The following is a 23871-nucleotide window of genomic DNA, read 5'->3' on the forward strand; positions in this document are numbered from 1 at the left end:
GCCAGGTAAGTTCACATGGTGTAAACACAGCCTAGCTGAGAACTCACACATCTAATCCGTAACTCATCTGGTCCCAGTGGCTTACAATTAGATACAGTCATCCTGTGTCTAACATATCACAAACCACTTTTTGCACTGGATAAAGCCCTGACTGCCCTGTCAAGGTGGGGAGGCAGTCAACACGGGGCTATGTGTCAAGCCCAGAAATGTGGTCTGTGAATTCTAAAGAATTTATGACAGTGCCAGTGCACCAGTCAGTGAAACATGCCCTGTGATCCCTCACAGAAAATTAATGGCCAAGTATGCCAAAATTTTGATGCAAACCTATTGCCACTGCTGCTACTAGACCTAGAAAACTTTACATTTGGCCAGCATAGATTCTGGTAAGAGTCAAATCAAAACTGTTTACATTAGAGCACCTTGTCTAGAGGATTTCCATTATGTAGACCCCTCTTGACTTTAGTTAGACTTCCCTCAGCCAGACAGAAAGGAAAAGAACACTAAAAAAACAACAATATTTTGTACATAGCATATTTAAGCATCATTGGATGAAGAAACAAATACTGCTTTAAAAGGTCCTTCATAAAGCTGTACCATACTATATTTGTCAATTAAAAAAATGTCACACTTCGTAATCTGATTGACCGTCATTTTTCCTATATCATTTCTCTCATTTGGCTTCATAGAAGAGTTCATTGTATCACTACCTGGTAAAGGCATCACTGTTTGTGTGTACAAGCTCAAAATTAATTAGAAAACTGAAATAATTTTTGAGAGAGTACAGACATGCCACTTTATCTTGATTATGTTGATATTTCACTGAGGTAAATTTGACATGAATTGTTAGATCTGGTATGATTATCTATTACTTTGTATATGTAGAATTTTTTTCCATTATAGGCACACGTTCTGTTCTTCAGTATGTTAAGAATGTCTTCTAACCTACGTCTCAGGGATATTATGAAGATAAGTTAAATAACTCTATGTTAATTATGTCTTGAACTCTTAGAAGAAAAGATGGCATGATATGCTTGCTGTAAATTATGATTTTTTCTACAGGACATTATAAGATTTGGTGTTTGGGTACCTAATTTTAGGTGTTGTGCATCTTATGTTTATCTCATATGTAAGGAAAAGACATTTAAAACTCTGTTCATATTTTGAGTTAAATGAACAAAATTGTATTTATAGATTCCACATTGCACTAAGTATTATTCAAAATAAAAAGAGCATTGCTATTGCCTTCAAGGAGACTGCACTTAAATTGAAATTAAAAAACCAATAAATAAACACACACACACACACACACACACACACACACACTTACGTATGCTTACTCTGAGCTTGAACTGACTTTTATGGTCCAGTTGCTAGATATTTGAATTGCTCAGATAGTCATATACTGAGTCACCACTGTTTCTTAGGATCACTCTGTTTAGTCATACTTAGACCTCAAGAATTTATGTTGAAAAACTTATTAGAAGAAATTTTATATCTGAATAGTTTCAGATATAAAATTGTTTTCTAGAGGGGCTTTGTTTTATCTTGTTATTATAACAGCATGTTAAGAGCAGTTAAGTTTTTTGTTCCTATTTCAAAAGAAGAAAACTAGACACTTCCCCAATTAGGCTGTGAGTCACTTGGGGGCACACTGGGAAAAAAAAGAAATTTATCTCACCCTGTTGAGATAAGTCTTACTGTCTTTGGTCTCTGTCTATTTTTACCATGTCTAATGCTACCTGGAAAAGTAGTTACTCAGTAAATATTTCTGGTATGAATGATATGATTGAACATGTTTAAATGAATGAACTAAATCTAATTCTCTCTTTTATTTTCAGACTCCCAGGAAGGAAATTACAAGTCAGAAGTCAATAGCAAACCCAGGAAGGAAAGGACAGCTTTTACCAAAGAGCAAATCAGAGAACTTGAAGCAGAATTTGCCCATCATAATTATCTGACCAGACTGAGGCGATATGAGATAGCAGTGAATCTGGATCTCACTGAAAGACAGGTAATGTCGGATATTGAGATTATATGATATTTTTAATTGCTTTGGATCAACAATCTTCTCCCGCCATTTTTGAAATATCTAGATCTGTGGTTCTTAAATATCATTGGGAAGACAGATTTTCTCTTTCATGATGAAGTTTTTGCCCAGCAAAATGACAAAATTAAGAAAGAATAAGATAGTCATGTTTTATAGAAAACTGCATTTATTCAGTTTAAGGAATCATCCTTTGTTCTGTGATTGTACCTTTCTTACATTTTTTTATTTTAAAATATTATTTATTTTATATAATGACGGCATATGGAGAGGAATTTTATTTGCTTATATTTTAAAATCTCCTTATTTTGAATAATAGAAAGTTGGCAATCCCATGTTAGTTTCCTCTCTTGCTCAGGATAGGGTTTATGTTGCACATTAACCCCCAAACCTCAGTGACATAAGAAAAAAGTTCATTGTTTGTTCACTCTCCATACTAACTTTACAAGTCCAGCACTCCAAATAATCACTCAGGGACCCAATCTGACCCTCTGGCATCCTGACATGTGGTGTCCTTGGTAACCACAGGAGGTAAGAAAGAGTTGGAGGTTCATGCATTGACCTTTAAATGTTTTCACCTGGAAATGACCCATGTCACTTCCATTTACACTCTAATGTCCGGAAATAGTCAATAGTACCACTTAAATTCAAGGGAGCTGGGAAATTATGGGAGCAAGGCTACATAGATCATTGGTAAACATTTCTACCCCATTACTTCAAATATTTTTGAAATTGTATTGGTCTCAGAAATTCAAAATTCTGGTACCCACTCATTTAGAGAACACTTTGAAATTATTAGTGACCTGTGGGCACCAGTTAATAAGACCTAAATAATATTTTTAATTAATTACTTTTTAGGCCTTTCTTGTATTTTAATTGAATGGCAAATGATTTGCTCCAGTAGTGTTCCCAGAGCACTCCTTATATGGATTCTGATTTTCCCTAGGAGAATCTACCCTACTGATGGTTAATAGTTGCTAATCTTTAGGAAAACATTCCTGAAAGGCAAATGCAAACATCTTTATGGACAGTGCAGTTTTGATTGGCACTCTTAGGAGTAGAGTCTCATTTCCTCTTCCACTGTATGCACCTCCTCCAGGGATCCCACTGGAAGCAAAGAAATATCAACATGGTGTGGACAGATGAATACTGTCTTAGGAAAGCAAGTTATTTTATCCAACTTCTTCAATCATCTGCTTTCCTTCTGTTAATTTCTGTATTTCAGTTTTTAGTAGGATAATTCTGGGTAGTGAAAATATACAGAGGAACACTTTTATGTGGTTTTATTTATTGGCAGTTTATATTTTATTAAATATTACGACTAGTACCGAAGTTATGGAGCACAACATTTTCCTTCCCTTGAATTTCACATACAAAGTTCTCTCCATAAGTGTACAACATTTGGCATGCTGGAAAGCAGGATCCAAAATCTACATTGTCAGACATCTGTTTTTTTGCTTTTTTTTTTTTTAACTGGAAACAGAAAAAAAGGAGGGTGGAATTATACATTAATGTTTTTGTATAGAGACAGTGAATTCTAGGAAATGAAACTATATTTTAAATGATACATAAAGGAAATAAGAAACTAGGGTTTGCTTGTAATCTACAGAAATATGGGATGCATTACTGTGTTTAGTCTAGAGAAAAGTCAAGATCCGTGCTTTCTTTTCTGGGAATGTCCTATGGTTACCTGTCATTATCTGATCATAGAGCAGAGGTCTCACTTTTGGCTAAGAATAATGTCTTTTTAGGAGAAATTCTGTAAATTTGGTTTGGGAATTTTGAAGGTATTTTGGGTATTTCTTCTTTTTTCCTAACTGACTTGCCATTCTTGGAAAAGAATCAGAAGCCATTATGTGAAAAACTTATGTACATATATATACATACCCACACACACACTGTATACACACACATGCACAATTTTAATCTTTGTTTTTTAAAAAGGGTCCCTTTAAAATTTGTATCACGTAGCCTTTGCTGTGTAACAAGACACTGAAAAGTCTTAATGGCTTTAAATAATAACCAACATTTAATTTGTTCAAAATTTTGAGGATCAAAGATTTTGACTGGGATCAATTGGCCTACTTCTGGCCTTACCTGGAGCCCTCATGGAACTGTAGTCAGCTGGTGGGTAACTAAGAATTGGTTGGTGTAGGCAGCCTCACCTGGGACATCTTGTCCCTGTTGCATATGTGGTTTCATCTTCTAATAGGCTCCCTGGGATTCACAAATGGTGGTAGAAGCATTCCCAGGAGTATTCAGAGGAAAAACGCCAATGTACAAGGGCTTTCAAAGCCTCTGCTTGCATCATATTTACTAATGTCCCATTGTCTAAAGTGAATCATATGACCAAGTTCGGTGTCATTGTAAGAGGGGACTGCCTATGGGAGTAGACACATGGAAGGAAGGCAAAATTTTTTGGAGGTCATTAGGGAAACAATCTAACTATAGCCTCATAAAGGGAAAAAATAACAACAACAACAAACACTAAGAGTTAATTAGGTTTTCAAAGAATTGAAAATTTGGTATTGTGTAGAAGAGTTTTTTTATCCTATAAATCTCTATTAACGGTTTTGCAAGTTAATAAGAAAATATGATGGGTGCATGTGGAATCTAAATTCCCAATCAAAATTATGTCTTTAGTTTTTGCTAGTCAGAAAAAAATTTAATTGTTATGAGAAAAATCTGAACAAAAATCCTAGATTTGCCAATTGGAATTGGGTATTCTTAGGCAAGTAACAATCTCCCCAAGGCATAAAATGGAAATTAAAACTACCTTCTCTTTCTTCTACTCAGATTTATATGTCACAATGCATGTCAAAGAAATTTTAGCATAAACTATAAAACAAATCTATCACCCAGAGGGGGAAAACTTCTTTGCTATGCAAGGCATAGTGAGTTAATCCTTTTGTAACACAAATATTTGTTGAGCTAGATGATAGAAATAAAATCTTATTAAAATAAGCTGGACAAGTCTGGTAGAACTCATGGAAGAAGCAAAAATTGAACAAGTGTTCACTATTGTGATGAGCGTTGAATATCAAAAGAGAGGAATGACAGGGTCATCTGAGAGAATGTTTCTGGTTATGCCAAATGTTTATGTCTTTTTCCTCTACTTCAGTGCACATTCAGTATCTTAAATTAAGAATCCGAAGGCTTTTTTTCTGGTCTGAATTTTACTATGCTAAATTCATCAGAAAAATATTGTATGCTGTCAATCAGTTTTGCTATTCTTAAAGGTCTGAAAGCATATTCCTCCAAGATGCCAGAGTGCTCATCCCAGTGAGACATTTTCAGTTTATTTTCTCATGGTTGGGCTTTAAAAATTATAAACATAGAGTTATAAACTGAACCCTTTGCATTCATCTTCTTTTAATTGAGATACAGCTATTCCATTACTTTGATTTTGCATTAATGTCATACATACTCACCTATGTAATCTATATCTTGACATATAAAATCTTAAATAACTCCCCTTAAAGGATTTCCACATGTAAAATATTCTAATTATAAATGTACAATTTTCCAGTTCCATTCTGCTGCAAGATTTTTTCCACACTTTAAAATAACATGAGATTTATTAAAGTAACTTAAATGTATACACCAAAGAATATTATATCTAACTCCATTTTGTTCAGTGTTTTCCTTAACTTTAATAGAATGTTTAATCTCCTAAAATTTTTTTTATTGATTTTTTAAAAGCCTTTCAAGATTCAAATATAGAAAAAGAACTTGTATGTTCTAATAATGTAAAGGGAAAAAACAACAAATATTGAATCATTTCCATTAATAGCAGAATTGTTTCACAAGAAATAACTTTCTCCTAAATGAAAACTTACTTTATAACCAGAAACAGTTTTTAGATGTAATTTTATTTAGAAAATTTACATAATTGCCTTTAAAATATGTATATGTATAATTGATATGTTATTTGTAGATACTGCTCCCTTGTTTATATCACCCAATCAATATACTTGCCACAATGCTCTGATGGGCCACATACATGTGATTATAAATATTTGCAATAATGATTAGGTTTCCTTTTAGAGAAAAGTAAGGTACACTAAATCCTTAAATATCACTCGGGACTCAAATTTTCAAATCTGAAGAATAGTTCTGAAATCTCCAAAGAAATAGGACTTTTATGTTTGTGTCTCCCATAATGCAGTGCCTATACAGGTAGGGGAAGTCTGTAATCCCCTTTGAACTCCATCTGGCCGAAGAGGAAAAAGAAAGAAGGAGAAAAAGAGGCTTATCCTGCAAAGGAATTCCATGTTAGCACTTAGGTGTTAAAGAAAATTGATTTATGTTAAATAAAAATGAATACACTGGAACAAAGTTGAGCTTTAAATATTTTAATTATATAGTGTTTTTTTGTGGAATAGTTACCACTCTAGTAACCTTCCAGTTTCTAATTTACAGCCTCAAGTGTACAACATATTCTCATATACCCTTCTCAGTCAACATCTAATAATCCTCAGTTGGCAGAGCCACTTGGAATACTTTGAAGAGCCAGTCAGTCTAAAGACCCTCCTGTCCCAAGATTTTTTTTAAGTTTGACAAGCTTATTCTGGCTTTTTCATCCATCCAGATACACTTGGAAAAAGCTCATGCCAAATTTTTAATGTCTCACAATGGGAAGAAGAGGGAAGGCAGCTGCATAAAACTATGAGTGACAAAATGGACATATTTATAGAGTTAAGGCTGCCAAATATAGAAAGAATGGGAGATCCTTCCTTTTCACAAAATCATTTCACAGAGCTAATCAAAGGTGCAATGTTGCAGATTTGTAAGCTAAGATTACCAGGATAAACAGCCTGAATTCATGTTACCTCTGCCAAGATAAATGGAAAATCCCACCTAGTTGGATCATATTACATTAGTGGGAATGAGAGGGATTATGTTTTGTTTGTTACTCATAAATCATTAAATGGCTCAATGCCAAGTATTTTCCAAATAGATATCCATTTTTTGGATGACTGTGAAGGAGAATTTTTCCTGTGCCAAATAAACAGTGGTTTTGTGTTTTACTCAGAATTTTGCACAATCCCTCCCCTTTGCAGGTTTATTTCTATACATATCTATGAATACTTTCAGTTACTTAGGTAATAAATTATGTCTCCAAGATCAGACATATTGTCTATTCAAGGTAATCCAAGAATACCTGTGTAGCCAGTGATTTTAGATATTTCCTCATTTCTTTAGAGTAGTATTTAACAGTCACGTAGAGTAACGGTTAGATATTTCTTTTGCTTAAATCATGGTGTGCCTGCTAATTTGAGAGATTAAATATAATTTGACTCTGATGGGAAAAATGGGGTAGGATAGGGTGGACAATTTGATGGTGGAATATACAATGGAATCTTAGTTCAAAATAAAAAGAGATATTTCCTGAATAATGCTGTTTGTTTGGTTTTTTAAAGAAATGCATATCGACAATGTGTGGTGAGCTCTAAAAGCCACATTCAGAACTGCCTTAGGTTCCACAAAACAAAGGCTATGATGTAAAATTTAAGAATATCAATAATAAAGCAAAATCTATAAAGAGAAGATTAACAATTCCACCCTCTCCTAAATTAATTTTCAGAGACATTAGCTGTATAAAGTAGAAGGCTGAGAAATAAACAGTTGAACCCTAACCTTTTACCAATGTAAATATCCAAGTTTGAAATAATATAGAAAAAAATCAGAAAAATAAGACTCCACCCTTATTGAACCAGCCTTGAGAGTATGTAAGGAATCTATTTTTTAAAACGTTCTTAGGTAGATGAATAGAGAGATAGACATAGAGATATACAGATACATCGCTATCTACCTGTATGTATATACACACACATATAAAATGAGCCTTAATTTTAGGTATTTCCTCAATAAGGAAACAAGTAATTAACTTATATTTAATCAATAAATTGACAGTAACATTCTGAAACATATGCGTTGCAACACAGATCATCATTTAAACTGTAATGTTAAAGAAAAAATCTTCTGTAATGAAAGATTACTCCTTTTCCACAGTATCCTTGCGATCATGTAAGTTTTTTTCATGTAATTTAAAATGAATTCTAAAACTAAGAAGCTTCTGGAAATTTTGAGAAGCCAGTTCAAGTTTTATGTTGATATCTTCAACTTTAAAGAGATGTTCTGTTATCTAAAAATGTATATAGAGCATTGCATATGTTCTATGACATCTATAAAATAGTAAATACAGGTCTAATAATGGACAATTTCTAGAGAATTTGGCTATAAAAGACTTTCTACCAATTAACTCCCTATTTCCATGACTCCTCATGAAAACCTGAGACGTATTTAACTTAGGATGGATTTTAACTTCATTTCTCTTTATCACTTCTAATTCTTATGCTGAACAGTTTTTTTTCAATTTTTTGAAATTTTCCCAGTTATTGAAATTACTGAATACTTTTGTGGTCAGTGTATATTCTATGATAGTAATAATTGCCATTATAAGTTCTTAGAATAATTTTGGAGACAGTCCCAAAATCTAATAAAAGTGTGGTGAAAGTTCACATGTATTCTGATATTGAAATTAGTTGTCAAGAAATAATCTGAATATTTAATTAGATTGAATCATAAGAATTGCCAATATTCTGCTCTTGTAAGAATGGTGAGTTTCTGTGTTTCAATCAAATATTTACATTTGATAGATTTCACTTAATTAGACAGTGGCTAGGATAAAGTTCATTTCTTAAAATTGTATATACTGATTGTGATATATTGCTAACTATTGTTAAACATTATCCCAGAGATTAGGCAAGATGTTGCGAGCAAAGGTCATCATTCTAGTTGATCTTAGTAGTTTAAACAAGATAAATACCAGCTGTGGGTCAGAATACACAATTTCCATGTATTCAAGAATTGCTATTCAGGAATTTGTTAACACAGTAATGGAGAAAAATGCCTTATTTAGTTTTGATATTTTCACTCAGATTTGCTGAAGTCATTTACTCATGATATACTGAGCTAAACAATATTTCACTTAGAATAACTAAAAGATGTATCTGTTTTTTTAAAATCTTGTATAGAATTAGTGTAGTGAATTTTCACTGTAAATTAATATTAATAAAGTAGGTCATTTGAATTGAATTTCATCAGGTATGACAAAAGGTATAATTGTTAGCATTTACTACTACTATGACATTTCTAAAGGGTCAAATTTAAAAGTGGTCAGTCCTCTAAGAATTTTGCTCGTCATGTGAATGATTACTCTGGCTGCATTTTTGTTAAGGAGAATATAATACATATGATTGGCTTGTAATAGTCCCCATTGCATTACCATTTATAATGGAGAATTTCATTTGTTGCCTAGGAAAGAGTTTATTTCTTGTTCAACATGTTATTTGCCCACGGCTGCCAATGGCTAATGCGTATTCAGTTTGTTCAAAGACATGTGAAACAGTAAATGTTTTATGACTACATTTTTTTTTAGTGAGCCTGGTTCTCAAGCATTCTAAGTACAAAAAGAAAAAAAGAGACTTTGAAAATTATAGAGGCCAGAAAATGATTTCCTGGTCTTAAACATTGTGTTAAAATAGAGGAGAAAGGTGAGTGGCAGTCCTCTACGCAGGGATTCAGGCTTTAGTCATGGAATATGTCCTAACCCCCTTCACCCCACAACACACACACACACACACACACACACACACACACCCCACGTCCCAACCCCATGTTGCACTGCTATAGAAACAGCAGTCAACCGGTAGCTCCCACGTGCTTCTTGGAAATAGCTGAGGGATTCCTTCTCTTAATCAGATATAAATCTATTCAGACAGGAAGAGTAAAGAAGCTTTCTTTTCCTCCATTTTTCATCCTTAGCTTATAGAGCATTCTTGGTTCTAATTCTTCAGTTTAACCGCTGACTTTGCCACTGAATTACTTGGATAAGTCTTACTGGGATCCATTTATTGATACAGTAGGTTTACTAGATCAGCCGCCATGATCAAATTTAATCACACCTGTGATAAAATTATGTTCACACAATTACTCCTTTGCATGTTTTCACATGTTAAAGATGTGAATAAATATTTGTTAGTGTTTACAGTATTTCAAGTGTTCATATACAAATAGAAACAGTTGAAATATTAAATCTACAAACTCCAGATGTTTAGAGACATCTAGGTATGTCACTGAAGTATTTAGTTTTCATCCAGATGTTATGTGTTATGATTGCTTCTTCAAAAGACACATTTATGGTAGTCTATAAATATGGGTTATAGCATTATATAGATTCTACTTTCTATCAACCAGTTTGCCTCTGGCCATTTTAGAAAATTGTATGACAATACAACTACATATTTCATTTGTGTTCTCCTGATATATTGTGAACCCTCAAGGACAGGTATTATGAACTTATACATAGAAGGCCATATGTGAATGACTAAATAAATTAAAGAGATAAAATGAATGTTTAGCATATAGTAACAATGATTCTCAGTTACAGTATTTTTATTAAAGAGAAAAATTAGATTTCTAGATTCTGAAATATCATTTAAACAAATTAACTACAGTAAGATTCTCTTAGCTGCTTTCTTCAGTAACGAGAGTCAAGATGTGAATAAATGTTTTCCTATTTATTTAAATAGTAGTTTGATTATCCAGGCAATGTGAATACTAAATACTTGTAAACTAGGGGATTAAAAAGTGAGGCTTCATAATAATCAGATGTTCTGAAAAGTAAGGTTTATAACTGATCACTTTAAGTATTTACTACTAATACTGCAGGCTATTATTTCCTTTGTTATTTTTTTATTTTGAAGATTTTGTTGAAAAATATTACCTTCGTGCAGAAATATTAAGAGCCTATAAGTTTGGTTCATATTGCTTTGGTTTCATGAACAATGGTATTTTTTCATTACTCAGATTCTTGTGGGAGAAATAATTTATTTTTATCTGAATTATTAATCATACTATGTAACAAAACATACTTCATATGGAATCTTGCCCTAGATCCAATCTTAAAAAAAGGAAATACTAAAAAAAAAAACAAAACAAAACAAAAAAAACCGTTAACCAGCATTTCCAGAGAAATTGCCAATAAGAGATAAATTGACTTTAAGCCCAAATAAAATAATAAAATTTCACAAAATTTATATATCATACTCCAAGATGGACAGATTTGTTTTAGTTGCATGCAAAATATTTGATGATCCAATTTCCTAGCACCTAAGGTACTACCCTAGGTTACTAGAACAAAAAATTCAGAGACACACAGGATGCCAGTAACAACAAGAGCATGAGACTCCCAGAGGAAAGAAATCATTTGCTATAATAATTGTGTGGCAGCAAAACAGTGTGGGACATTGAATGTAGGGGTAGAGTTCATGCCATCTCATGGACCATTGAGGGAACCTCTTATTAGGGGATTAGCAATGACACCAACTACAACAACAAGCAGTTTAAGGATATTCTGTAAAAGATGAAGCTAATCTTTACTCACCTCAGTATATGCCAAAGGCCTCATATACAGTCAGTAAACTGCCCTTGAGGGCAGGAACTATTTCTTATTTATTTGTACACATTCCTCAATCTAACCCCTCTTACCTGTTAATAAACATTCAGTAATATTGAGTGTATGAATGAATGACTAGAGATTCCAAGTCACCAAGGAAACACAAGATTAGTTTTACTCTACTTAGTTTATAAGTGCAGATTATTATATGAAACACACTTGCAAATTTTAATCAAAATAATTTGCATATTTTAAAAATTGTCAAGCATTTGAATGATTATTCTTTAGCTATCTTACAAAAGTATTTTTTCAATCCAGCCAACGAAGCTGGATTATTAAGTGATAATAAATTAAACTATAAAGTTTCTTTATTTATAAAACCATGGAGTTATTATTCTAATGGCAATATTGACATAATCCAGAATTACTTTTATAGATTTGTTTTTAATATTGTGATGGTTGTAGAAAAACATATGCTTTTCCCCAAAATCTTCCTCTCCTTATTTCAATTCATCCCAATATTTTATAGTATATTTGAAAATACAACTGGACACACTGACTTTTGAAGTTCTGTACTCTTCCTTCCCATTTTTATATGGTGTACTCATCATGCATCTGTTTCTGTGTTTTGTTCCATTACTAAATTCATGGAGTTCCTGTATCAAATATGTAGCTTGAAATAAGAAAATACCTCAAGGTATTTCAAGAAATACCTCAAGAAAATACCTAAAGGTATTAGAATTTTTAAATTTATTATATAATCATCAAATGCTTTCACATATACATGCATATATCTATATATCCATATATATGTATTGTTACATAGCTGCTATTGAAAACTCTGAAGTATTTCATTTGTCTGTTTAATAAAATGAAATGGCAAAATTTCACATGGTAGACATAGGAAACAACACAAAATAACCTATACTGTTTCTAAAATCAATACCATATTCTTACATTTTTCTCATTTAGAATTGCACATAACAGGTTTTATACTGGTATTATAGAATTAATGCACCCCTCCTCCCAGAAAAGGAAATAAGTATAGATTTAAAGAAATCTATTCCTCCCATTTTCTGCCAAGATTATTTTGGCTGGATATTTCACTCTTTGGTGACAATGATGATGATGTGTTTCTTCCATCTGGAATTGTCCATGGAGAAAATGTCCCTATGGAGAATCTTGAAAGGCTCATTATTCCAATATTACAAATATGAAAATTGAGGCAGAGAGAAGTATAATTTTCTCAAATTCACACAGAAACTCAGAAGTGAAGCCAGGAGTAGAGCCCAACTCATGTGGAAAAGATCTAATGAAACATGCAATGTCAAACTTGCAAAGGTAATTAAATTGAGTAGTATAATTACCCAAATTACAGTACAGGAAAATAGTGTCATATTTACAAACCTAATTATATTGAGTAGGAGAATTACCTGAATGATAGTAATCATATGGATGGAGTTCACATACTTTATATTCTTTACTTTTCTAACCTCAAGGCTTAAAAAGCAGGAGTTTGAAATATAATAGGAACAAAACCAAAAAAAAAAAAAATCAATTTGGAGCCAAACAAACCGCCAGGTTTAAATTCTGGCACCACATTTTCGCATTTGTGTACTCTTAGACAAGTCACTTAACCTTTGAGTCTCAACTGCCTCATCTATAAAATACGAATCATATAGAAAAAATTTTGAGTATTTGAAAAATGCATATATAGCACCTATCAGTATAGGGGCTTAGCGCTAAGTAGATATATGATTAAAAATCACAGCTTGTCATTTGGCTATTAAGTAATAATAATATAAGAACACCAGGGCTTCCCTGGTGGCGCAGTGCTTGAGAGTCCACCTGCCGATGCAGGGGACACGGGTTCGTGCCCCGGTCCGGGAAGATCCCACGTGCCGCGGAGCGGCTGGGCCCATGATCCATGGCCGCTGAGCCTGCGAGTCCGGAGCCTGTGCTCCGCAACGGGAGAGGTCACAACAGTGAGAGGCCCGCGTACCGCAAAAAAAATACAAAAAAACCAAAAAAACCCCACCAATCAGCTTGTTTTTAATCAGTCTATTTTACTACATATTCTGCGTTTCTAAGCAGTCTTTTCCTACATTTTCTTATTTTTGATTGTAAATGGTTTAATATATGTATGGATAATGTATGATACAAGATTTTAATTATGGTCTGATAGAACAATGAATATCCAGAGTTGAGAAATGACTTGGTTTAAATATTTTTTGGTGCCAGCAGCTGAGAAAACTGTACAAATTTTGATGGAGTATTGTGATTTGAAGACCACTAAAATAAGTACATCTTTAGAAATGTAATATGTTTCTCTTTACTTTCTCTTTAGCACTCTGCATTTACAGAAATTGAGATTGTTTCTAAAATGAAAATGGAGAATATTCAAAATATTCCTGGAGTAGAATAAAACAGAACTATCTCTGCCAGATATAAAGACTTACTATGAAATTATAATAAGACTGCGGTTTTGTCAAAAGGATATAACAAATGAGTGCATCAATAAAGCTATGTGTAAATGGAAACTTGATGTATAACAAAGTTGAAAACAGTAATTTCTGGAAAAAGGGTGGACTATTCATTAAATGGTCTTGGAATAACTTATTATACATGTGGAATAAAGTAAATTTAGAAATTTTCTTTGCAGTATATGCTAAAGTCAGTACGTCATGGATTGAGCACTTCAATTTGAAATGCAAGCCTTAAAACTTTTAGAAGGCAAAGAAGAATATCTTAATAGTCTCAGAAGAAAGAAGATTTTTAGAGACGACATGAAAAAGATAGCCATAAGAGAAACAATTGATAAATTTGAATATAGTAAATTTTAGAGTTTCTGATCATCAAAAGATACTCTAAGGAAAGGAAATGGACACACTATAAATTGAGAGACTACAGTAACAGCCATATAACCACAAAGCATTAAATTAGCATTCAGAACATATTTTAAGAGTCCATAAGGAATGAAATTAAATCCAAAAACAACTCAGTGCAACCCAAAGATATGGAGGCATTTCACAAAAGAAGAGATACAACTGGGCCATAAACACTTAAAGATGCTGTATTTTATAGTAATCAGGAAATGCAAACTAAGAACATGGTGCAATAACATTTATAGTCATTATATTGGAAAAAACTGACTGATAACTCCAAATATTGACAAAGATGTGGACTGATAAGAACTCTTACACCCCGGACTGTGGGTGGTTAAATTGATGAAGCTTTGGAAAATAATTTATCTGTATTATCATGTTAAATTCAACATTCATACACCCTGTGTATGATGGCAACTCCTGGATGTATACTCAGAGAAGTTCTATCACATGTTTAGCACAACACAAATGCAAGAATATTTATAACAGCATCATTTATAATGGAAAAAAACAAGTTTTTCAAGTGTCCATGAACAGGAGAATGGGTACACTGTGATATATTCACACAATGAAATCGTATACAGTCATGAAAAATGAATGAATGCAGTCCCTTGAATCAACATGGATAAGGCAAGAAGGCTATAGTTAAAAACATTCCATTTTGATAAATCTAAAAGACAGGCAAAATTAGTACTCTTTAGGGTCACATGTAGTGAAAAAAGCTGTTGTCTCTGTTTATATCTTTGTTTCAAATAAGGGCTTGGGAATGATAAACACAAAAGTCAGGCTTGTGGTAACTTTGAGTGGGGTAGACAGAGAAATGCAATGTAAAAGGAATAGTTAGCCTAATAAGAATATACAGTGATGAGAAGTGCAGCAGGAAAGGAAGTGAGTTCCTCCTAAACAAGAAAATGAAATGATGCCATTGTTATTATGGTTGTGGTCATGGATGGTCATTTAATGCATGTCTCTACAAAGCGGTTGAGACTACCATAATATACAATCTCAGTATTAGGAATTAACAAGTATCAGTGAAAATTTCGGATCTCGATCTTGTTTTGAGGAAATCATTGGAATCACATACATGTAAAGTAAAATAAAAGTACTAAGGGCAGAAAAAAAAGCATAGTTCAAAAGAAGATGGACTCACTCTGAGGTGGAATGGTCAAGTAAAGCTTTGGGAACGCAGCCGTGGACTGCAGTGGCACAGAATGACCTTCCAGATGTAGCTTCATCAGTAGCTCCCTGAGCATTTTTTAAATGGGCTCAGGAATTGACAGCCCGGGGCGGGAGGAGGGCTGTTGTTTGACCCAGACAATTATTAAATGTTAGTTCTAATTCACAGAAACTCTTTATAAAGCTAAATACCTTTGAACAGCCTAAAATGATAGAGTATTTTCCCATCTATTTTTTATACTGTATGTCATAAAATGTGAAATATAGTACTTGGTACCTTCTGAAAGTTTTAAAATTATTCTCATGAACATGGGACATGATTACATTCAATGTTGATTTATTTTCATATTCACTCTTTCATAGTGTGTTTGTATAAGCCTTTGAAAAGCTATTTTTTTCACTGATGACCAAAAAGGACGAAAAAAATGGTCCATTTAACTTTCTTTCGTGCTTTCTTTTGTTTGCTCCCTTTCTTCGTTAAAGGTGAAAGTCTGGTTCCAGAACAGGCGAATGAAGTGGAAGAGAGTAAAAGGAGGACAGCAAGGAGCTGCTGCTCGAGAAAAGGAACTGGTGAATGTGAAAAAAGGAACACTTCTCCCTTCAGAGCTTTCGGGAATCGGTGCAGCCACTCTCCAACAAACAGGGGACTCTCTAGCGAATGAAGACAGCCACGACAGTGACCACAGCTCAGAGCATGCACACTTATGATATACACGGAGGGGATCAGCTCCATTCTCAGGAAAGAAATGTTGTGATGGCAAGCCTTCTTCAAACATCGTTTACACAGAGAGATGACTAGGACCATGATTTTTAATATTATTAAATTCAGGCATCTCGAGTCTGTTTCTCATGATATATAGAGGGTTTACACTAAGTACCACTTATTAAAGATTCTTCTACAGTGAAGATGGAGGTGAACTTGCTTTGAATATTACAGATGTGTTGGTCGTGTGTATGACAGTGAGCAGCTTTGTGTTTGCTTTTGCTTGCACTGAAAATTAAATTGCTATCAAGAGCAAACTATGAGACATGTGCATTGAAGGTGCCTCCAGAGTGAAGATGCAGAAGGTGAATTTGCTCTGAACATTCCAGATGTCCGAGGTCATGTGTGTGACAGTGGGCAGGTATTTGCTCTTGCTTGCACTGACAGTTACACTACTATCAAGAATAAACCATGAGACATTTTATCCTGAACAGCCACAGTGCCTGAAATCACTCTTAAGTGGATTAAAAAATGTATTTTAACTCTGTATATATTACCCTTAAGTCATTTTACTGTCTTCACTAAGTTTAGCAATGCATTCGTATTAGCTGATGAAAATAGGCACTCACGATGACAACCAGAACCAGCTTCTTGTCTTTTTATACATTTTGTCATCCCAGAAACAATCAGCACATGCTTACTTATGTTTGAGTAGAGAAAAATACATTAGAGTCTGATAGGACATATTCTTGTACCACAGACAAAACAAATCTTATGTTGCATTTTCTATCAACTGCTGCTAATACATTATTATAAAACTTACCTAGCTCCTCAATTCTTCCTATCTTCTAGCTTGGAAAAAAATTTAGGATCATAGGCAAATCAGTTACTTGCAGAAAGAGCTTTGTATGACAGACATTGTCTGATTTTATTTCTATAAAATGTTAGCTGTTGTGAATATGATTTAATTAACAAGAAAAAGGGTTCCCCTCCTGATTGGCCATGGTGTTAAGACAAGTTGCAAAACAAAATTGATTCCTCAAGTTGGTAGAATGTAAAATTCTGAATGTTTTCAAATTAAATTCAGTAAAAACACATTATTTTTTCATATATGATGTATTCATGCAGAACAACAATCTTTGTATTTTGTAAAAAAAGTGTTTAATAAATGATCCTTTGTAAATAATTTTGGTCTCCCTACAGTGATTTCCTAAATGTTTACAGGTTTTCATGATAATGCTTAAGTGCCAATTCGTCTGCACTTGTGTAAATCCAGATGATCATAATTAGTGAATCATCTACATTTTTTTTATTTCTGAACTTTTTTATTACTGAAAAAAATCCTTGTGTAATAAAAAACCATCTGAGAATAGGCATGTGGTAAGCCATTTGCCTGATTTGAAGAATATGCCAAATAGATTTCTTTGTATGTTTTATGAAATCAAAGACAAAAGTAATATTATTCACCACAATGTGAGAAACAACACAGTCATACGTTTTTAAGGTTATGTATAAATAGAGATGAATTATCCAATGATTGTTTCTAAGTAAAAATATCCAGAGTTGTTGATGTGAAAATAAGCTAAATAAGCTAATCAGAATTCTTAGTCCTAGTGGACATTACCAATATAAGAAGTCAATCATTATGTTAATGTACTTTGTATCATGCATGATCGCACATACATTGGATATCTACATCCTACTTAATAACTTTATAACACTGTTTTTCTTGTGTCCCATATTTTAACCAAAAATATTTCGAAATATCCAGCAGTTCCCCCATCCCCTAATTAATTAGAAATAAAAATAAAGAACACTAATCCGTAAGAATTTCCAAAAACCTCATTATTGGATTTCATTTGCTTTAGAATGGTGAGACTGACAAAAAATAGATTTGGTTAATTTTAATTTGCTTAGTCTAGCATGATATATACAGAATATTCAAGAAATAGAATATTTAGATTGTTCATATCACATTTTTCCCCTTGTGTAATAAATTTTATCACGGCAGTTAGCAATATTTCAAATTAACTTTTGGGGGGAGGCAATTCAGATTAACATCTTCCAGGCATAAAACAGATACTCTTCTATCAATTACTAGAATGAATACAAAGTATATTTGTACTGATGACATCTACTTGGGTAGACTGACTTTCTTACTTTGGATTTAAATTCAAAACATCTTGACCGATTAGAGAAGTGGGAAGGTAAAAATCCAATTGAGTTCTATAGGGACAAAGTGGAGAATATTTCATTTCAGCAGGAAAATAATCTCCAGTAATAAGAGGAAAGGACAGCTGAAAAGCAGCTAATATGAGAGCTAAGGGCTGTGGCCAAATAGAAAGATATGAGAATTACCACTAAGCATGATAAATGAAGTAGGAAAAAGTGATTCTGAATAGATACGACATTTAGGAAATGTGAAGCATTTGTATTGTGGACCATCCCTTTATTAGAGAATCATAAGCTATTCTAAAATGATGTAATGAAATTTGACTCTGGAGAACGTTAAGAATCACTAGGCAGAATAGGCCACTGGCTGACCAAAAGGAGGCATCATTTTATTCACAGTGGATTAAAGTGATCCACCATATAAGATGCTGGAACACATTAGCAAAATGATGACACACTGACAGGTAAATAAGCAGGCTAGGTTAATTTTAATTGGAAGAACTTACTGTCTTTTTGGAGTATTTTTGTATTCTCTTATCTTAAAAGTGGTGCTTAAGTTTGCTAGACAGTGACTCAACATCCTTCTAGAATTAAAATCCCATAAGGAAACTTCAGATATTCTCACGTACTATCGGGTTTAATTTACTCCAGAAATGGCAAAATCTAAAAGAACTTTATTTGTTTTGATTCTACACTGGGATCCTGGCTTGCCATGCTATCTTTTCATATTTAGTACACATGTTAACTTTAAAAATGTATCATTACTTGCTCAGTTTGATGAAATGTTAGACCCACACTATACGTTTAAAGCCAGACTACTAATCCTAGGTAAATTATTTGCTTGGCTTTCACTTTCTTTAGGGCAAAGTTCAATTTTCTTTGGATTTGCCAACACTGGGATATAGTCATTTTTCATGACATCAGGCCTGTAAAGTGTAAGAGAATGTTTTAGTGTTTAAAAACATTGAAAAAGTGGACAGAGAACATTTTATCTAAAATGATAAAAATGAAAAAGACTTCTTCAATTGTTCAATAGAAAAAGATAAAGTAACTCATGACATTAGAAATTTGATAAAAGTAGCATCAACTCAACTTCTTTTAGAAGAATTCATTAGATATTCTTTTTGAATTTGCCTCTCGGACCACCACAAGTTTTGGCAAATTTTGGCTCTGTGGAAAGATGCAATTTTAGCTGATGTCAAAGAATGATGATGGACAAGATCTCTCAATTGTATCTAAAATGAAATACTTACTGAATGTCATACCACTCATGAGGTTAGAGTCAGAACATTTATAAGGAGACTTTGTCTTATTAGAATGTTCAGTCTGACAACAGACCACAAGTCAGATTGATTAAATGAAAAGGTGCTTAATCGTGACTATACTCTTATCTGGTAGCCTCGTGAAGACTCTATCAGCATCTTTACTGTTACCCTGATTACTAAAATGTACTATTGACATAGAAATTGTGCAAGCCTCTTTAATTAGATTTAGGCTTACTTGTTGGCAATATTCAAATTATGTGTAGATGTTTTCTTAGGAGAGATGCTGTCTGTGTGTTCTTGGAATATATATGGGTAACAGGAACTTTTTATTTTTATTTTTTTTTTTTGGTGGTACGTGGGCCTCTCACTGCTGTGGCCTCTCCCGTTGTGGAGCGCAGGCTCCGGACGCGCAGGCTCAGCGGCCATGGCTCACGGACCCAGCCGCTCCGCGGCATGTGGGATCTTCCCAGACCGGGGCACGAACCCGTGTCCCCTGCATCGGCAGGCGGATTCTCAACCACTGCGCCACCAGGGAAGCCCAGGAACTTTTTATTTACATTACACAAAATTTTAGAAAATATTTTTCAGTAAAAATGTATATTTTGAGTAATAGTTGAAACATAACATACATGCTGCTCTGTAAGCTGTTTGTTTTGTTTTGGTTTGGTTTTAATAATATAAGCATATTTAATACCTAAATAGTATTCCCTTATGTGGCTGTAGTATGCAATACTGAATAAATCCTTTATTAGTGAATATTTACTCCCCCTCCCCCAAATTTTCCCTAAACAATATTGAAATGAACTTCTTTTTACATTCCTCTTTGCAAAATCTAATTTTTCCCATGAAGGGATTTTTATAGGAAGTAGATTATTTGGGACAAGGAGCTGTGCTCATTGCTAGGAATGTTTGCACACATTGCCGATTTCCCGCCTAAAAATACCAATTTACACACCTACCTATGCTTATGAAACAGTTACTCTTTTCCAAACAGCATTTGAAATTCTAGGTGGTTCTCTGGGCAGAAGGACAGAAGAATGCAGTGGTCCTATGCTAAAGCCACTTACAAACTACTTAGGGAAATCTAACACATGAAAATAGTTGTCCTCCTCATTTCCATTCCTCTTCTGCTATAATCAGTTCTCCACACTGCAGCCAGAGTGGTCCCTTTAAAATGCAAATCAGATTAATAAGTGGTTCATGGTGTCTCTTGCAAATGTAAAATTTCAAGTGAAAGCTGTAGTCCATAATGTAACATTTGTAGATGTTTTTAAAAGGCAAATCAGATCATGTCCCTCCTTTGCGTACAATACTCCAGTGGCTCAGAATAAAAACCAAAACCTTCACCTGGGCCTCAAGACAGTCAGATCTGGCCACAAACTGCTGACTTGTCTGCCAATACTTTTTCTGCACGGCCTCAGCTCCAACCACTCTTGGCTTCCTGCCTACCCTTGACCACGCTGAGTTCATGCCTCTCTCATTCAGGCCTCGCATTCCCCAACCCCTCTGCCTGGAATGCTCTTCCACCACATAAGTCTCGGACTTACTCCCTCGTTTCCTTTAGGCTTCCACTTTCTTATATAGGCAATCCCTGATCTTAAATAAAACGGCACCACCTGTCACATTCTACCCCTTTAAGTAGTATTGTTTTTTCCTTTTTAGCTGTTAGGTAGGTATCTACTGATGTTTTTCCCCTTATTGATTGCAGACTTTCTGGGAGCAAGGACTTTGTGTATTGGGCTCATTACTCTGTCTCTAGTACGTTGAACTGTCCTTGGAAGCCCGACCACCAGCCCATATCCTGAATTTGTGGGAATTAGAAAAGGGCACTCCTGCCTCAAAATATCAGAATGCCAATGCTCAGTGAGCAGAGTGTGCGTTGTAAAACTGCACGGTAATTGTGAAGTAAATGACATGCCCTGGCGGTGAACAACGCATGATTTGCACAATTATAAACATCGATCCTGTGCTTGAAAGGTTATATTACTGAACCAAGTTCCTTTGCCCTGTGAGCGGCGAGCCAAACGCTGAGAAGCTAAGGTTTGCAACCAAGAAAGAGTTTATTCACAAGGCAGCCAAGCAAGGAAACAGAGAACAAGTCTTATATCCACCTCAGCGGAGGCAAGGGGGCTGGGTTATTTATGGGCTGCGCCTGGTGGTCCTAAGCTGGCGAAAGGTGATTGGAAGCGGGAAAAGGTGAGGTAATCTGCGCAGGCGTTTTCCGTATCTGCGTAATTGCAGCTGCATATTCAAAATGGAGGCGCTTAGAACACGGGTCCCCCAACCCGGAGGCCGCTGAGCGCTACCGGTCCACGGCCTTTGAGGAACCGGCTGCACAGCAGGAGGTGGGCAGCAGGTGAGCCAGGGAAGCTTCATCTGCAGCTCCCCAGCGCTCTCCAGCGCTCCCCAGCGCTCCCATTACCTCCTGACCACCCCTCCCCCACCCCTGTCTGTGGAAAAATTTTCTTCCACGAAACCGGTCCCTGGTGCCAAAAAGGTTGGGGACCGCTGGCTTAGAAGGATCTGAGGGTGGAATTTTCCAGTCCTCTGACTTCAAAAGGCCATTCATCTGCACAGGTCCAGTTTTAGGGTCGGTGGTCCCAACCGGCCTTAGCCGGCTCGCACTGGACAAGAGCTGACTCCAAGTTCCTGTAAAACAACTGGGCTACTTGAAGCTGGGAAGGTAGGCAATGAAAGAGAGGAAAAGAAAAAGGAAAAATATCGCCAACTTAATCAGTGAAGGCCCTTTACAAGCAGAGGGGTTTTGACAAGCTGTTCCCATATCTGTTGCTCTTCAGGACAAGCTCAAGAGTTCCCGTTAGCCGTCAGCTTCTGTTAAGTCCGTGGGGCATGGTTTCAGTTGTAGCAAGCAATAAATATTTGTTGAATTAATTCATGAGTGAAATGACATGACATCCATTCAAAGATATACCTGTAGATCCAAATTCGTTGTAAAATGTAGCTCTGGAACGTTTTCTTAATGGGCAGTACCTGGGTGTCACAAGCCAAAGCAAAAGTTTGGTTATAGTCTTTGAAATTGTACTAATAATATACCAAGTCAGATGGGAATAAATAGAAAGAAAAGTTAAGGAGAATAGGCTTTAACAGATGTTCATTTATAGTTGGAGAGAAAAGGGAAAATTTTCCTTCTGCTCAGGTGCCTGTCTTGAAATTCTCACAATTTTTTTTGCAGACAGTTTGGCTGGTTTCCAAACATACATCATTGCTTGTCTGGTATGAGGAATGCCATCTGTGCAGTATGGAAATCCTTCTTTAAAAATGGACTGCTAATTGTACTCTGGGCAGGTGCTGTTAAAGTGAAATCAGGTGCCAAGCTTACAGTGGTCTAAAATGACTATGCTATGCTGAAAAAGAATGGCATTACCATATTGTAAAATGGAATTTAAGCATGGCATGTAAGCATTCCATTTTTGGGGTGTTGTAAAGGTCAGATTGCATAGCAAAGCTGTAAAACTTTCAAACTACTTCCACCATCAACAATGGAATAAAGCTTTATTTTAAATCAAGGATATAGGCTACATCAAAGTTATGTATTTCCTCACTAAAATATCTTTCCAATTATAGTTTTTTCTGAAAATTACATGAAGGAGGAACTGAAAAGTATGACTACCGATTACAAAATAAATAAATTAATTTTATAAAATTAGTCAGAATTAGTTTTTCATAGTTATTAAATGGAACCCATTTTATTATTGGAATAAATAGACTCAATGGAGTCTTTTTTAGCCCTCTGCAGGGCAAAATAACCAATTTATTTTCCTTAAAAGTATTAATTAAATAGAATTATTATAGGCTATCACAGTTATTATACTACAGATTCATGATGGCACACTCACCTGCTACTGTGCTAATTCGTATAATGCAAGATAGAAAAACCTCTCAGACAAATTTTAAAGTATGAATATAGATGTGTCTTCTCCAGTAAAAAGTCATCATCATTATAAACTCTAACTTCGTTAATGCTTATGGTGTGTGACCTTTCCTATCCGCGATATGGTTAATGCATTATACCGTTTAATCCTTACAGCAGCTCTATAAGAGTCCAGTATTGTTCTAGGCTACAAATGAGATAATTGAAGCTTAGCAAGTTAAAGCATCTTACCTAAACCCACACACCACTAAGTGGGGCTTATAGTCAAATT

General features: G+C 34.7%; 1 protein-coding gene across 1 annotated transcript in view; it reads left to right on the forward strand.

The window, feature by feature from the left end:
• MEOX2 (mesenchyme homeobox 2) overlaps positions 1–16276 on the forward strand; it is a gene marked incomplete at both ends in the record, with an annotated part of 61744 nt that extends 45468 nt beyond the window's left edge. Inside the window, 2 exons of the mRNA XM_079711801.1 lie at positions 1839–2011; positions 16052–16276. Of these exons, the coding sequence (XP_079567927.1) occupies positions 1839–2011; positions 16052–16276 (398 nt within the window). The remainder of the gene's footprint in view (positions 1–1838; positions 2012–16051) is intronic.
• Between the last annotated feature and the right edge of the window lie 7595 nt (positions 16277–23871).

This window comes from Hyperoodon ampullatus, assembly GCF_949752795.1.
Source record: "Hyperoodon ampullatus genome assembly, chromosome: 9".
Lineage (NCBI taxonomy): Eukaryota > Metazoa > Chordata > Mammalia > Artiodactyla > Ziphiidae > Hyperoodon > Hyperoodon ampullatus.